Below are 15,000 nucleotides of genomic sequence, written 5' to 3'. Positions count from 1 at the left end.
GGCCTCTGGCAACTGATACATACCACATTCAATTCGGTGCATCTTATCAGACCGCCACTGGCCCAGCTGATTTCTGAGGTACTGGACAAGGCTTTGATCGAGCTGCTCGGTGTAGGAAAAGACGCTGTAAGCAGTGACGGCTGAACGAGGCCAAGGAAGGTATTTCTTGAGATCTTCAAGCTGTGTTTTCAGAATCTCAAAGGGGATTGAGATTTTTTTCAGTGTGACTGTTTCCTTCACTTTTAACATGATTACTTCGGAGGTACTCTGTAGGAAGTTGTCAAGAGAGAATTGACTCCATATGTCAATCCAATCATCCCAAGCCCTCGCTTGGTGATGCCCACCATATTCATGTAGGAAAGTACGCAGCTGGTCCGTAACCACCTGTGTCGTCCGGTCATAGTAGACGTCTACAGGATAGAGCACAAAACATCGTCTAAATAAAATACGTAAAATTCATTTATTTTTTATAAGGAAAGCCAGGAAAAACGTAGCATTCAAGTCAAATATATACTCTGTGTATTTTAACATAATTATTCCAAAATGGCCACCATTTTATTAATTTTTTGTTTGCTTGCAAATCAACCCTTGTTGCCTCGTTCAAGGTTAAATAATCTTTTGAAATTTAAGTTTAAGAACGAGGCAAAAAAAGGCTAAGTTGCAAGCAAACAACTGAATACTAAAATGGCCGCCATTTTGGAGTGACGTAAATAAATGTTTTTTGCCTTGTTCAAGTCTAACGTATCTATTCAAGGCTCTGATAAAACCATTAAGACGTCTTTGGCTGATGATCAATTTAATTAAACATTTATCACGTCATTACATAGAGAGAGAGAGAGAGAGAGAGAGAGAGAGAGAGAGAGAGAGAGAGAGAGAGAGAGAGAGAGAGAGAGAGCGAGGGAGGGGGTTGGGATCGAATGAAAAAATTGAGTTTCCAACGAACTTCTCGCATGGTCTTGTTTTAATACTGTGCAGACGTGTCGCCCTTCGGGCTTCTTCATTAAAAATTACTTGGTAAAAGCTAAGATTGATCCTGCGTTATTTATACAAAATTATAAGACAAAAGGTGTAAGAAAAAAAGTGTATAAAAAAGTGTATGAAAACGCAGTATGGTTGCATAATCGTATTAGGTAATATGTACAAATAAAATTTGATAAAAATCTAAGTTACAAAAATCCTCCTTAAGTAAACAATGCGTGAAATAAAAAAATGAAGAAAAAAAGAAGGAAAGAAAAGAAAAGAAAAAAAAAAAGCTAACTCTATTCCGAAGTAAGCCATATTTGCCCGACACGGACATTAAGGATTAACAAAAGGACCTTTGTAAATGGTGGTAGCCTTACAGAGAGCGCAAACAAAATCCCAAGAGAAATTAAAGCCTCTGCAATAATGCTGGTGCAAAAAGCAACAAAGAAACTACCATCACGACAACCCTGCTGGCAACAGAGCAATCAGTGAAGATACTGGTTAGCCACCGGTTTCCCCGGCGTTATTTAACATTCAAGAACAGGACATACATCGGATATATAGACTGTTAGACTGATTCACTCAAGATTTACCAATATTGTCGATATCAGTGACTCCATTCTTTTTGAGCGTATCATTCCATCCAGGCCAGAGTTCGTCAAAGGTTTTGTTTTTCCAATCTGAAGTAAGAAAAAGAAAGAAAGAAAAAATTGTTGTGGCTTAATGGCCACTAAAACAGACTTCTCTAAATTATTGCAAATTATTGTCTCTTCCTGTAAACTTGATAAGAAGTTATGAGATACGAGATGTAGAATCGCCTTGGTTAGAAACTGTCTTGGGGTTAGTTTTCTCGTGTAAAGAGCCCCTTAATTTCTTTCGTTTACAATTCACCTCAAATAATGAAGCACTTCGGCTGGGCTAAATAACCTTGATACTCAAAGGAAGTTTGTTTGTTATCGTTGTTTAATAGGTAAACTCAATTTGTTTCAAAATAGCTGCTGATTGCAGTCGACTTAAGGAGACGGCAAATCCTATTTTTTGGGGGGTGTCCTGTGTGAATTGGGCTATCTGGCAATGAAAGCTAGCAGAATTTTTTTAAGACAGCGGTCATTTTATTAGTTTTTCTGCTAAGCAAATTTACCTCGTTTTCACGCAAGAGTATTGCCTCAACTTCAAGTTCTGACATGTGAAAGCGTTCGAGTATAGCCTGCGAGCAGGTGTGGAGTTCTTGCAATGAGATTTACGAAGACTTGTCGATTTTATCTGCTCTTTGTAGCACATTTTAGTGTGTTTTTTACATTTTCAGTGAAACTTGTTTACTTTCTTCCGTACTGTAGTCATCTCAGAGACTTCTTCAATTTGCAGACATCTCCACCGCACTTTGTTAAATTTTCATTACTATTCTAGTTAATTATATTATCAAGCTTTGTAATATGTATATAGTACAATCCCTTGGAGGATTTTGCAGAGTACCCCATGTTCCTATTGTTTGTTCAGTGAAACACGTGATAAACGTTTGCGTGCATTTCCGAGTCATCATTATTTTGCTTACCCTTTATTCGAACAGCCTCTTTCATGTTATAAAACTTGAGATAGGTTTCACTGCAGGAGTTGGCAAATTCAGCCAGGCGTAAGCCAAAATGTGAAGCATAAAAATCTGTGAGAAAGTGGGTCTTGTTTGCATTTTTGGGACAACACGGGAGTCTCATTGCCCCAGCTATAATCGCATAGTAAAAAAAGAAGAAAAATTGTCAAAATTTGCTATGGATGAATTTCACTAAGGAGTGATCAGCAATCTTCTTGATTTTTTGAGAACCTGTTTATTTAACATACAACTCACCGGAAATATTTCATACCCTCTGGGTTTTAACGGTGAAGAAAACTTTTCCCACTAGTTCCTAGTGTTTAACAAACGGCGCTCAGTCAACTCTGGTTTGACTATGGGACTGTGCGCAAATGGCGGAATTGCGGCATCAAGATTTCGAGCCTGTGCAAAAACGCAAAACTCAAAAAACAATATGGAAGGTCAATGACGGATGCATGGAAGGGGCCTAGAGGGCCCGGGGTCCCTCCGTATTTTTGGACCAAAGGCGAGGCCCGCAAGGCAGCGGCACGCTGTAATGCTACACTTTGGCTCTAGAAGCAAGGACGAGGCCGCAAGGGCCCCTCCCCTTACTCTAGATCAGGATTCGCTATTGAAGTTTGTAGATACATCATCTCATCCGAGGAAAACCCGGTGAAACTCAAGTATGGCGAAAGAAAAATAAAAATCAAAGAGCAAAATAAACAAATAAATATTGTATATATGTAAGAAATAGATTCCATGTTCCATGTTGCTGTGCATCTATTCAGTAATAGATCACAGATGACGTCAAAATGTTTTAAGAACAAAAGAGTGGCGCACGAGGCGATTGCCGAGAGTGTCACGGATTTCCTTACATCACTTTGACCTCTTCTGTAAAATTTTACTGGACAGACTCTCGGTAAGTAAACATGGAATCTGTTTGTTTTATAGAATAAAGAAACAATATTTTGTGTTTTGTTTAATGACGTTCGATCGAGTCTGCTCGAGAACTTTTTCCAGATCCTTTTCAACAAAGAAAGGCGTTTTTTTTTCTGCTTGCTCTTCGAATTCATCCTCAATCTCAGGGGAGTGTTTTCCCACGTCTTCGCTCGCCAACATTCATAACGTTCCGCGGTTTAAGAAGAACAGAGGGAAAAATTTAAATGATGACGTTATCTGCCTCTAAGAGATCATAAAAAAAACCAATCACAGCGCGCGTAACAGATAATTCATTTTAAAATCAAATAATAATATATACCAATATAAGGTAGCGTTTACACAAACGCGGTTTCATTTGTAACCGCATGGTTTTCGATGCGATTACGCCTTCTGTTTACACGACACCGATCGAGACCGTTGGCGAAACGGGCTCGATTTATTAACGATACCAAAAGTGGAGCGTTCTCAAAACGATACGGTTTCATCTGTCTTGTAAACGGCGAAACCGCATTCGATTTGAATACTATGATGGCCCAGGAGGGTCACAGTCCAGTTTTAATTTTCATAGTCCAGTTTTAATATATTACAGTCGTAATTTGCATTGTTCGATTCAAAATGGTGAATTTAGCTCGTAGTGCAGCGCTCGCTTTTACCATCACAACTTTGATTTTCTGGCAGAAACGTAGACGATTCCTTGTAACTACTTCCAAACCGCTATTTTTACGTGGTTTCGAAGTCATGATACCGTGTCGATATGAAACCGCGTTCGTGTAAACGCTGCCTAAGTCCAAACCTGGCCATGTACCGATATCAGTACAACCTCGTTCCCAGTGTCGTTTAACTCAACATCCCAGAGGATGCGGGGAATAAAAGACCCAGGAAACGAGGTTGCTTTCAGTCACTGCAAATCGAACCAAAAACGGACAATTAAGCGTACTTAGAGAGACCCTACGTTAACGCCACTGGACCAGTTGAGTTAATTTTAGGAAAAGGGTATGGCGCCGATAAAAACTTAGACATTTCTTTGCTTTTGTCTTTTTTTCCCATCGATTGTCGAGGTCGTGAACTTCTATGAATTGTCGTCACCTTTGTTTTTAATAGCAAAAGAGACTTGGAGAGAGTGATAAATCTACCCAGTAGGTAGGGTGTACGGGAAAAAAAAAACATGATAATATATGTTTCCCAAGTTCAATTTTCGGCCTTGACGTCATATGTGAGTTGAATTCGTTGTTGGTTTTCTACTCTGCTCCGAAAGGTTTTTCTCCGAATACTCCGGTTTTCCTCCCTTCTAAAAAAGCATCATTTCCAAATCTTAATTAGACCGGGATTTTATGGACACTTCGTGGAGACGCAACTCTTATAGAGCATTTTCATATGACGTCATGACGGCCATGTTGGTGTGGCAAAATAAAGAAACGGCAGCCATGCCATACCAAAACTAATCCTCCAGGAATAGAAATTAGCATACCCGCTAGTCACGTGAGTCAAATCGTTCCATTACTATTATCACTTACCCTCCCCTTGGAGTTTCCCATCAAAGCAATTTCCTCGCAGTGTATGAACTCTGCCACCTACTCGGTCTTGGCTTTCCAGCACTGTGACATTGTGTCCAACTTGTTCCAACTCATAAGCTGCCACAAGTCCCGCCATACCAGCTCCGACGACAATCACTTTCTTTCCTTTTTTCGTCTTTGAAAATTTCTCGGGTGTTGGCATCTTCTCGCACCATTTCTGGTACGCATAATTGAGGCCGTTCTTAGTTATATCACTGGTTAATGGCTTAAGAAGGTCGCTTTGTTGGATAGGACCTTCCTCACCAACCTTCCCAACTTTTGACTCTCGAGTCGATGATAAGGTGAAAGCTTGGGATTCTTCCCCGCGAAGGGCCCTCGGCTCTATTCCGCGGGGGATCTTAAGATCCCCAGTTATCCAATTCGGTTCGTTCTTGACGGGAAGCCTTCCAAGCCGTCGCCTTCTCAAATCACCTGCCGTTGCAATCGTCTCCATGTTGAAGCTGTTAAGCAAATTGTGTCGCATGAAATAAAAAACATATAACTTCCTTGATGGTTTGCTAGAGAAATTTTCAAGTGAGTGGCGAATTAACCGTGACAATGCCAAGGTAATTACTCTTTCCATTCACAACTGGTGCAAACAACAATACCAATCAGAATAGCGAAATGTTGGTAAATCAGTCTTGCAGTATTATTTTGTTTCAAATCTACCGATTATTTGCTGCTTAGATGTCTTAAGATCTGGCGCTTCCACTTTGTTCAGCTAGCCCTTGTAAAAAAATCGTCAACAAGTACCTTTTTCATCGCACGATTTCGATTTTTTTATTTTATTATTATTTTTTTTTGCGTGATAGTGTAAACTATCTGTAGCTTGAGGATACGAGAAGCGAAATGAAAAACATACCAGGTTCTAATCTCTTGTGTAACAAGATCATACCACGCATCTTAATTCCTTCATTCGTGCATAACCACAATTCCTTGCGCCTTTGACCACAATCCCTTGCGTTTCGAAGAAAAATATGTCTTTCTCCCGATTAGAGAGTTGCCTCGTTCGTTCGCTTCAGGCTCACTCGCCGCGGCAGCAATTAAAAATGTACTCATTTTGATTTGAAACTTGTTGACAAATTTAGATGGAGGTCAAAATACCTATCACTGTTAAGTTGAGCCAAATGAAAGTTCAATAAAAAGATGGTGAAACTTCTCAGATTAAGTAACTATTTTTTTCTGAAGCATCTCAGCTGGCCGGAATCTTTAATACTTGAATTTGATAGGCTAATAACACGCTCATTTCTACAATACGGACCACGTTCCGGAATTTTATCCGCGCCATTCGCGACAAATCAGTCTTACCCATTCCAGCGGAAGAAAAGACCGCCGGGTATTTCAGGGCGTGCGCTGTGAGCGAGTGGACGTGTTCCTGTAAGCTCCTCACTTTGGGTTGAAGTAACCTTACAATGATGTGTGAATGTTCGTATATTTGTTCTTTTTATTGTTATCTCAACCCCTATTATTGTAACCTATTACGTTTCCTACCCGCCTCGATTAGCTAGGCTATTTAGCGGGTAAAGTTCGAAAGGTGACAGTTGAAATAAATAAATAAATAAATAAATAAATGAAAAGATGCTCATGCTCTTCCAGATAAAATATATATATTTGTTATATAGCTGAACCTTTTTCCCCCGCAGCGCGCGCTCTCATTGGTTACTTCGAGGTCACATGACATCCAACAATAAAACTGTTTCCCGCCAAAAGTCTCTGAGCGGGCAACAGTGCAATCTCAATGTTTCCCTCGGCTGCGCCTCAAGGAAACATTGAGATTCTCAGGAAAAAAAATAAACTGTTTCCCGAGGGACCAGTCATTAAAAGTTTAATTTTTTTTTTTTACCAGTCTAGGTCGGTCTGTATGGGAAAAAAACTGTGCCCTTGGTTTTAAATACTCAAAACCTCGGGCACGGTTTTTTCCCATACAGACTTCCCGTCCGGGGCAAAGCACGTGTCATGCTAATCATTGTTTTAAACTTTGTAAAAAAACAACACACGTGGGAGAGGCCGGCCGTCCTTCCTTCGTTGCAAAATGCCTGAGAAAGAAAGTTTTACACATACTTTTAAGATCAAAGAAATGAAACAGTGCATTTAAGCTATGTTGTAGACTAACTGGTGAATCTACTAACTACCTCGCATCAAGATAAAACGTCTAATTCCATAAACTTTTAATCCATGAAACAATTGATTTTGAAAACAATGCCACTAGTCTGACTAAACTTCATATAACACCAATATTTTCAAATTTATCGCCCCCTTTGTATTTTATCCGAGCTTTACTATAATTTGAAAACTTTGATTCAGATTTGATGAAATTGATTTGTTTTTGGGTAATTATATAATTAAACATCGAATTAAAGAGTAATATGCTTAGGTTACATGAGTAATACAATGATTTCTTCAACGGTTTACTTCATATGATTCGTTAATTTAAGACTTATTTTCTCGTTAATGGTACAAAATCGGATCTTGTTGAATTTTGCCGCTCGTTATGAAATTGTGAGCCCAACTTGTTTCTGGCCCGATTTCGTCTGTGAGATATCTTTATCTTCCACCAGAATGCCTCGGTTGATGTTCATTGGTTCTATGAGCTTGCTGTAATCTGTACGGCCTCTGATGGTCAGGTCCGCCAGAATCTTTCCAATAACGGGAACAAACTTCATACCCCATCCACCCGTGTAAAGGACCAAGCGCTTGTTAATTCCCTCTCCTGGAAGAAAATCCAAAACGAAGCCGGCACTCTGATCGTCTTCCGTTTTGCTACCAGACACCAACACAGCGAAGCCAGAGAGACATGTTGCAAATTCATCTTCTAACAGAGTGGGGCTCAGACTGGGCATTGATTTTTCCACAAAGGCACTGGTGAAGTGTAAAGCATTTAAATCCAGAGGTCTATTTTCAATTGACGGAGCGTAAAGTTCGAAGTCGAAAATCTGGCTAGATGTGAAAGCTGGTGCAACTTTCGCGTAACATGATTTCATCTTTTCGTTTGGAAAACCATAGAAGACGTTTAAGTTTTGAGCCTTTTCAGTGCTGCTATCGTCGGGCTGGCCGAAGAAGATCCAGACAGGCCATTCACAAGAATCTGACTGTGTTCCAGGCATTTGGTCTACTGTTTTCTTGCTCTTAAAGTACGTTGAACCCCAAAGATAGATGAGAAGGTTGATTCTTTTGGTGAAGGCCGGTTGGAGGGTCGACAAGAGACAGTTGACATCGGCTCCAGGGGTCATGATTACTTTCTTGCCGTAAATGAGTTGTTGCTTCTGATCGGACACAACTGATAATTTTAACACGTATTGCGAACTGTAATCAATGCACTCCACGTTTGCCTTTTCAAGGAGGCCAGTTTCCTTTTCTTTCAACTTCTTCACTAGGGACCTAATGAGGGCAAGAACATTTATTGTCCCCCCATCATCAAGATATAAAGCTTTCGGTTTATCTATGTCGTTGACTGCTTGGGAAACGAAAGAGAACCGTTCGTCCTTCAAAATGTCCTCTTTACCTTCGAGTAAAGTGTACTTCTGTTGTAAGTCCCTTAGGTTTTCAACAGCTTTGTCAATATTGCCCTCACCGGTTTCTACCGTACCAACACCAAACCACAGTACACCTGTTCTTCTGAGAAGAGACTTTTCATTCAATTCTTCCATGAGTTCGTCCCAGAGTGGACTTGTTTCAATGGCCAGCTCGCACAAATTACGTTCCGAGTAGCAGGTTCGAAACTGGCGACCAAACCCGGGACTTGATCCATACGCATTGCCAAATGTGTACTTTTCGATAACAATTACCGTTTTGTTTTCCTTCGCGGTGCACTGGTACGCTGCAGATAATCCCATTGGGCCACCACCAACCACGATTACGTCATAAACAACATCAGAGAGTTTTGCGGCCATCCTATTCAAATACTTTTTTCTATCCCACGAAACTTTGCGATCCTCCCTCTTTTCCTCCTTTCAAAGCAGTAGAGAAAATCTTTGTGCTAAAGAGACAGACACCTTTTGACTTAGATTTAAAGACCTAAGCGAAGAACACTATGACTATTATTCTCAGAAACATGTTTTACAATAACAAGATCTCTTTATTTTGGACCCTAAGGGTTCCTTCAATTCAGGATCAAGCAATCTGCTTTATTAATTGCGAGGAAATCTAATTTAGAATCATGAACAACAAGTCTGTGTTCGCTTGTAATGTGTGGCATTGTATATACCAGTGGCTGCGACTTCGCAGGAAGCCTTAATCATGTTGAATCTTGTGGATTCGCTAGCAAAACGCAGTAAATTTTCTTAACAGCCTGTAATACCACAAAAACCTTCAAAAAAGCGTTGTAGTTACTTCCCTCTCAATCTAGTGCCACTCTAAATATAGAATAATGAGCAATAATTGGACGAGGTTGAGCAAAATACCGTGATTTGTAATTTGTCAGTGGCGAGCAGATCAATTATTTGCCGAAGCCGAAGGCTGCCATTTTCACACAAGAGCGTGGTTTCAATTACGCATGAGCGGAATATTATTTGCAGCAAAACACTTATTTGTACACAGTTATTTGCAGGTCACGTGGTAGGCTCTCGGCCAATGACAAGAAAGGAAAAAAATCAATCGAAAGATATTCTCGGTTAGCAGCTCTTATAACCCACTCATTAATTTTCGCGCGATTTTATTGGCCAATTTATGTCACGTGGTGCAAACTCACAGGACAGTTATCACGCAACAACCCCTTCAAAGACGTTGACAGCATGACTTTCTTGTACTTTCCGGAACAGCGTTTGCGACCAGCTTTTTAATGTCACTATCACTAGACTCCAGAAAACGAGTTGTTTTTCTTCCATGTAAAATTACTAAATATACCGTAATGACCTTATATGGAAACTGATTGCGTTGGTCGTTTTTTAAAAGCTGAGACAACATCCTGTCGTTCTGTAAGTAAAACAGTTCACAATTTCATGAAAATTTAACAAAACAATTATTCCATTCGAGCTTATTGAATATGAAACTGGTTATAGCAACTCGGCGCTACACTCCTCATGGGCTATTAACCGCGACCTCATATCCAACGCACGCTCGTGGAATAATTGTAAATTGTATTTTGACTCGTTCAAATGAAGTTGGTACGAAGGTTCCAGTTTTTCCATCAATAGAGTCATGTTTGAAAACTGATTTTTTTCTATTCTTTTATAAGTACTTACGAATCCAGGAGATGCGATTCATTCACTCAAGATCTCTTTGTTACGGGATAGATTTTTCCGAAGAAGTCGCCAGAGATTAATGTCCAACTTGCATTATTCACTGACAGCTCTTCTGAGTACAAGTTCCGTCTCTTTTCCTTCTTACCGAACAGCTCTACTTATATTGCAGCCTGAAGTTAATTTATTCTTCTTAAAGATAACCATTGTTGTTATGAGAAACGAGGTGTCTTCAACTTGCCATGAGTCGGAAAACAAAAAGAATATGAAAATTAGGTTGGGTTTCTTTGTTCGTGCAAAATTTTGACCGACCAAAGATATCTGAAAGGCTGTCAGTGAAATCCGATAGAGCAAACCAAAACGCTAGTTTGAAAGTAACCTAGCTTTACTAAGATCCTATCGAATTGGATTTCAGCTTTCGGCCAAAAGGAAGAGTAACTTAAGCTAAAGATAGTTGAGTTGGTAACAAGGAAACAAATAGGTGTCAAAGTATGCCTTCGGACGTAGGTTTTAAATGAGGCACGTAGAACTAATCATCGTGCGAAATTCGGCTTTAAGGTGTGAGTCTGCAGGAGCATAAAACAAAATTTCATTAGGATAGGCCGTCTTTTTGTTCCAGCTTCGCAGCTGAATACACCTTTTAAGGAAGTCGTTACTTTGGGATAAAAAGAATTGAATTTTATAAGTTTCAGAGGTGTTGTTTTCTGTTAAATGAAACTGATCTTAATTACAACATGCTAAGCCGGAACTCGGTTTCCCTGGTTATAACCTAAATTGTACAACCATTCTAATTTTGGAATCCAAAATAAGATAATATTTCGAGTGCAAGGACTCCTTCTAAAACGTTATGTTAGTAAACATAAAACTAAGCGTAATAAGGTTTGGACCAAGAGCTCGTGATAACGCTAACTGAACTAAATCAAGGACAAACAAGGAACTCAACTATATAATTTATGTCGAACCCTTAAAATTATACGCAAAAAGAATGAAATAACCCTATACTTCCATTCATAAATGTATACGACCCCAAAAGACGGATGTAGGGAAAACTGAATAACTATATGAAACGAATAAAATTTTTAAAAAGATAGAAAGCGGCGGAACAAGTACTAGTAATGGCAACGGAGGTGACCCTTTGTAAATGTGAGCGCGATAGCGCTCCTCTTTGTAATGTAAAGGTGATTTTTTTTTGTGCTGTTTTTTGTTGTTGCATAGTAATACAGTGAAAAACTCAAGCTCCCCAAAAGCAAATACAGAGAATACAGCTTTCGGCTGATCAAGCATTTCGACAAATTGACAAAATGAAGAGTGCTTAAAAAATAGGGACTATTCCTACGGTTACATCTTCCTTTGATTGGATCAAGAATTGGACCAAGAATTGTTTTTGATGGAGTGTTTTTCATGATCAATCAACAAAAGTGTGCCATAAAGTTACTTACTTATTACAACACAATCTCCTATCTGACAGGCAATTTGGTTTATAATTCCGATCCCATCATAGCACTGGAGACGTCCTCACTGTTAGCACTTTCCCAGCGGTGGTCAAATGCATTGGACAGAGGACGCGACATTCGCTTTATTGCTCTTGACATCAAAGGAGCATATCGTTTGACAAGGTTTGGCACCATGGTCCCCGCTCTAACTGAGCTAAACGCGGGGAAGGAGTTATTGGCAACTTCTTGACATGGATAACAAGTTACCTGTCTGACGGATCATCTGTCATCGGCCAACGTACAAATCAACGCCTCAGTCTTCCCAAGGCTCTGTGCTTGGTCTCCCGCTCTTCTCGGTCTTTATTGGTGACTTTGGGGATTAATGTGAGATCGATCTATTCTTCTATGAAGACGATTTCACCTTGTTCTGTGAGTTAGGCTCAGCAGGAGATGCTGATGTGGCAAGTGCATGCATGCCTGAATAGAGACTTAGAACCACCAAAGTGCAAGGTACTGACTATTTCTACTAAGAGACAGCTGACAAGAATAGATCTCTATTTTGAAAACACAAAACTCAAAGAAAAAAAGAGCTAGACATCCTTGGCGTGACCATTGACAAGAAGATGATCTGAAATAAGCACATTACCAACGATTTCTGCAAAAGCAGGGCTGCGCCTTAGCGCCCTCAGAAGAAACGAACCCAAGCTTGGCGTTCCTGGAAGGGCCTCTGTGTGCAAGGCTCAAATTAGCAGCGTCATGGAATTCGCCTGCTTTTGCTGGATGAACGCTTCAGCAATAACTCTCAGCCTACTGGACCGTCTCAAGAAGAAAGCCCTGCATATTATCGGTGTAAATGATATGAAGATGAAACACGGTCTTAACTGAACATCCCTCCCCTTCATCATAAGCGGCAGGTTGCAGATGCAGTAGCCCTCAGTGTACAGGATTCACACTAAACTATGCCCGGAACAAAACCATGCTCTCTCAACCCTACCGCCCAAAAAGTGCAACTCGCGCGACTCTGTGTATGCTAAGTCATGCCCTGGAAGTACCCAAATCAATTACTCACTCGACAGGAATTCTACGCTTTATCCATCGTGCTGTTAAAATTTGGAACAGTCTGGCGAACAATTTTCTCAGATTTGATTGCTGCATTAAGTGCTTTATATTTCACTAATTATTGTGTAGGGTTGGAATCGGACAGTTGGCTGTAATCGGATACCTGAAATCGGACAGTTGCAACAACCAATCATATTTAGTGCATTCAGCTTAATCCACCAATCACAGAATTTATTACAATAACCACAGCAACAACCACTTGCTCCATCAAATTGGGGATTTTCCAAAATGAACAAGTTTTTAACATTAGACAGTGAAAAAGGAACGCATTGTAATGGTTATGATTAATTGGTAACAGGAATTGGACGACACGAAGTTCCGTTACCAATTAATCATAACCATTACAATTTCCAGGAAAACAAAATTAATGCATTCCTTTTTCCTTGTCTAATGTTACAAATTTGACCATTTTGGAAAATCCCCCGTTTGGTGGGGCAAGTGGTTGTTGCTATGGTTATTGTGATAAATTCTGTGATTGGTGGATTAAGCTGAGTGCACTTAATATGATTGGCTGATGTAACTGTCCCATTACAGTGTCCGAAAACAACCCTACACAATAATTAGTGAAAAATAAAGCAGTTAATGCACCAATCGAATTTGAGAAAATTGTAATGGTTATGATGAAGGGAGTAATTGTGCTCGAAATTTGAAATTACTCGCCCCGATTACTCCCTGAATTGTACTCCACTCATTCCTATTACCAATATTAATAAGAGGCAAGCAAGGACCGTAACAGCTCTTCAACTTCCTAACAATCAGGCCCGGGTTGCTCGAAGCATGGTTAGCGCTAACAGCGTTAAATACCATGGAAACGTATAGGATTTCATACCTCTTAACCAACGGTTAGTGCTAACCAGGCTTCGAACAACTGGCCCCAGATCTAGAGAACAACTCAAAATCAATCAGACATTTCAGAAATACATTGAACCATCACTTCGCGACCGAGGGAGCTTGCAAATAGTATACCACCACGCACTAGGGAATTTAAAGATTATCTTGGGAATTCAAACTACCCCAATTCTCTCTACTTTGATGCTGTCACTTCTTCTGGAAATGAAATAGAAATTTGGATTCTACATCAAGTAAAGTGTATGGGCTATACTCTTGTATGTGCTTATCCAGTTCGTCTTCTTAAGTCCGCACATCATGTCATATCTTGTGCCTGAGCTGAACTAATGAATACATCTATTTTGAGTGGCACCTATCCTCGCTAATTCAAGCACGGTAAAGTAATTCTGGTATATAAAGCGGATGACAAACTGATCTAAGCAATCATCGTCCAATATCGTTACTGTCTGCTTTTAACCGATGGCTCAAATATTCCACGGGCACTTGTTGCCGGGTTGTCATATCCAACAACAGCGAGTGGAGTTTAAACAAGGACAATTATCGGCAACGTCAACGAAAACGTTGCAACTATTTAGCGCTTGTTCGATCTTTTTCATCGTGTACAATACTGGCGAACTATTCTGTAACTTCATAGCCTGCGCGAACGCAGACGTATTTCCGGCGGTCGTTTACAGGCTAGTAACTTTATGGGTGTGAAAGATTTTTAAGTAAAAATTGAAAATTTGCCGACGTCATTATTTACATTTTGCCTTACTAACATACGAGTTTTCTAAAAGAAGGCATCATATGCATGTTGTTTACAAATTGACTTTAAAAGGTGAAAGAACGTGTTAGACTTAGCCAGTTAAATCCATAATTTTAGCTTTGACAATGAGCAAGTTATCATGCAGCCACCAAAAACTGATAACATCTTGGGTGGTAAAAGCGTTAATGTGAAATTCGAATTTTCAAAGCGTAATTATTCAGAGATTATTTGGTACATTGCGCTCAAAGTTTCAGAGACATGTACAGCCAGGAGTCCACGAGTAGAAGCATCGCTATGCACTATATCCTTGAGTCAACCCTTGCGCGTATCTTTTATAGTGGAGGTTTTACGAACCGCAACGAGAACGTCATCTCAAAACATAAATTCGCGTTATTGTAATCACTTCGCGACTATTCCAAACATTTTAACATGACAATGGGTGGCAGTCCCTCAAGAATGAAACCGACATGAGTCGCGCTTAATTTAGGGGAGAAAATGAAAACTTATCTTTAAGTGTTCGTGTCGATCATAAAACCCCAAATTTGGCTAGTACACATTGTTGTTTTGCTGACGACGGCAAAGAAATGGAAAAAAATGAAAAACGCACGTGCAGAGCGTGCAAAGCTATTGTTTTGGCCCACTAAATATGCAAATTTCT

General features: G+C 39.9%; 2 protein-coding genes across 2 annotated transcripts in view; both read right to left on the bottom strand.

Annotated features, from left to right (window-relative positions):
- The window catches only part of LOC138005991 (putative L-amino-acid oxidase YobN), a 6,289-nt gene extending 816 nt beyond the window's left edge, over window positions 1–5,473 (bottom strand). Inside the window, exons 1-4 of the mRNA XM_068852151.1 lie at window positions 4,981–5,473; window positions 2,516–2,680; window positions 1,557–1,643; window positions 1–410 (exon numbers count right to left, since the gene is read on the bottom strand). The exon at window positions 1–410 is cut by the window's left edge and continues 816 nt beyond it. Coding sequence (XP_068708252.1) covers window positions 1–410; window positions 1,557–1,643; window positions 2,516–2,680; window positions 4,981–5,473 — 1,155 coding nt within the window. The remainder of the gene's footprint in view (window positions 411–1,556; window positions 1,644–2,515; window positions 2,681–4,980) is intronic.
- A 2,035-nt stretch (window positions 5,474–7,508) lies between these two features.
- On the bottom strand, window positions 7,509–8,909 carry LOC138005990 (putative bifunctional amine oxidase DDB_G0291301). Its single transcript, XM_068852150.1, has one exon. The coding sequence runs from the start codon at window positions 8,907–8,909 to the stop codon at window positions 7,509–7,511; it is 1,401 nt and encodes a 466-aa protein (XP_068708251.1).
- Between the last annotated feature and the right edge of the window lie 6,091 nt (window positions 8,910–15,000).

Source organism: Montipora foliosa, chromosome 6 (genome assembly GCF_036669935.1).
Source record: "Montipora foliosa isolate CH-2021 chromosome 6, ASM3666993v2, whole genome shotgun sequence".
NCBI lineage: Eukaryota > Metazoa > Cnidaria > Anthozoa > Scleractinia > Acroporidae > Montipora > Montipora foliosa.
Note: the sequence above shows the minus strand (reverse complement) of the source record. Positions and strands in the feature narration are given on the sequence as shown.

Bases quoted from the DNA above. Each gene is read 5' to 3' on its own strand.
- LOC138005990 (XM_068852150.1), bottom strand. From the start codon at position 8,909: ATGGCCGCAAAACTCTCTGATGTTGTTTATGACGTAATCGTGGTTGGT.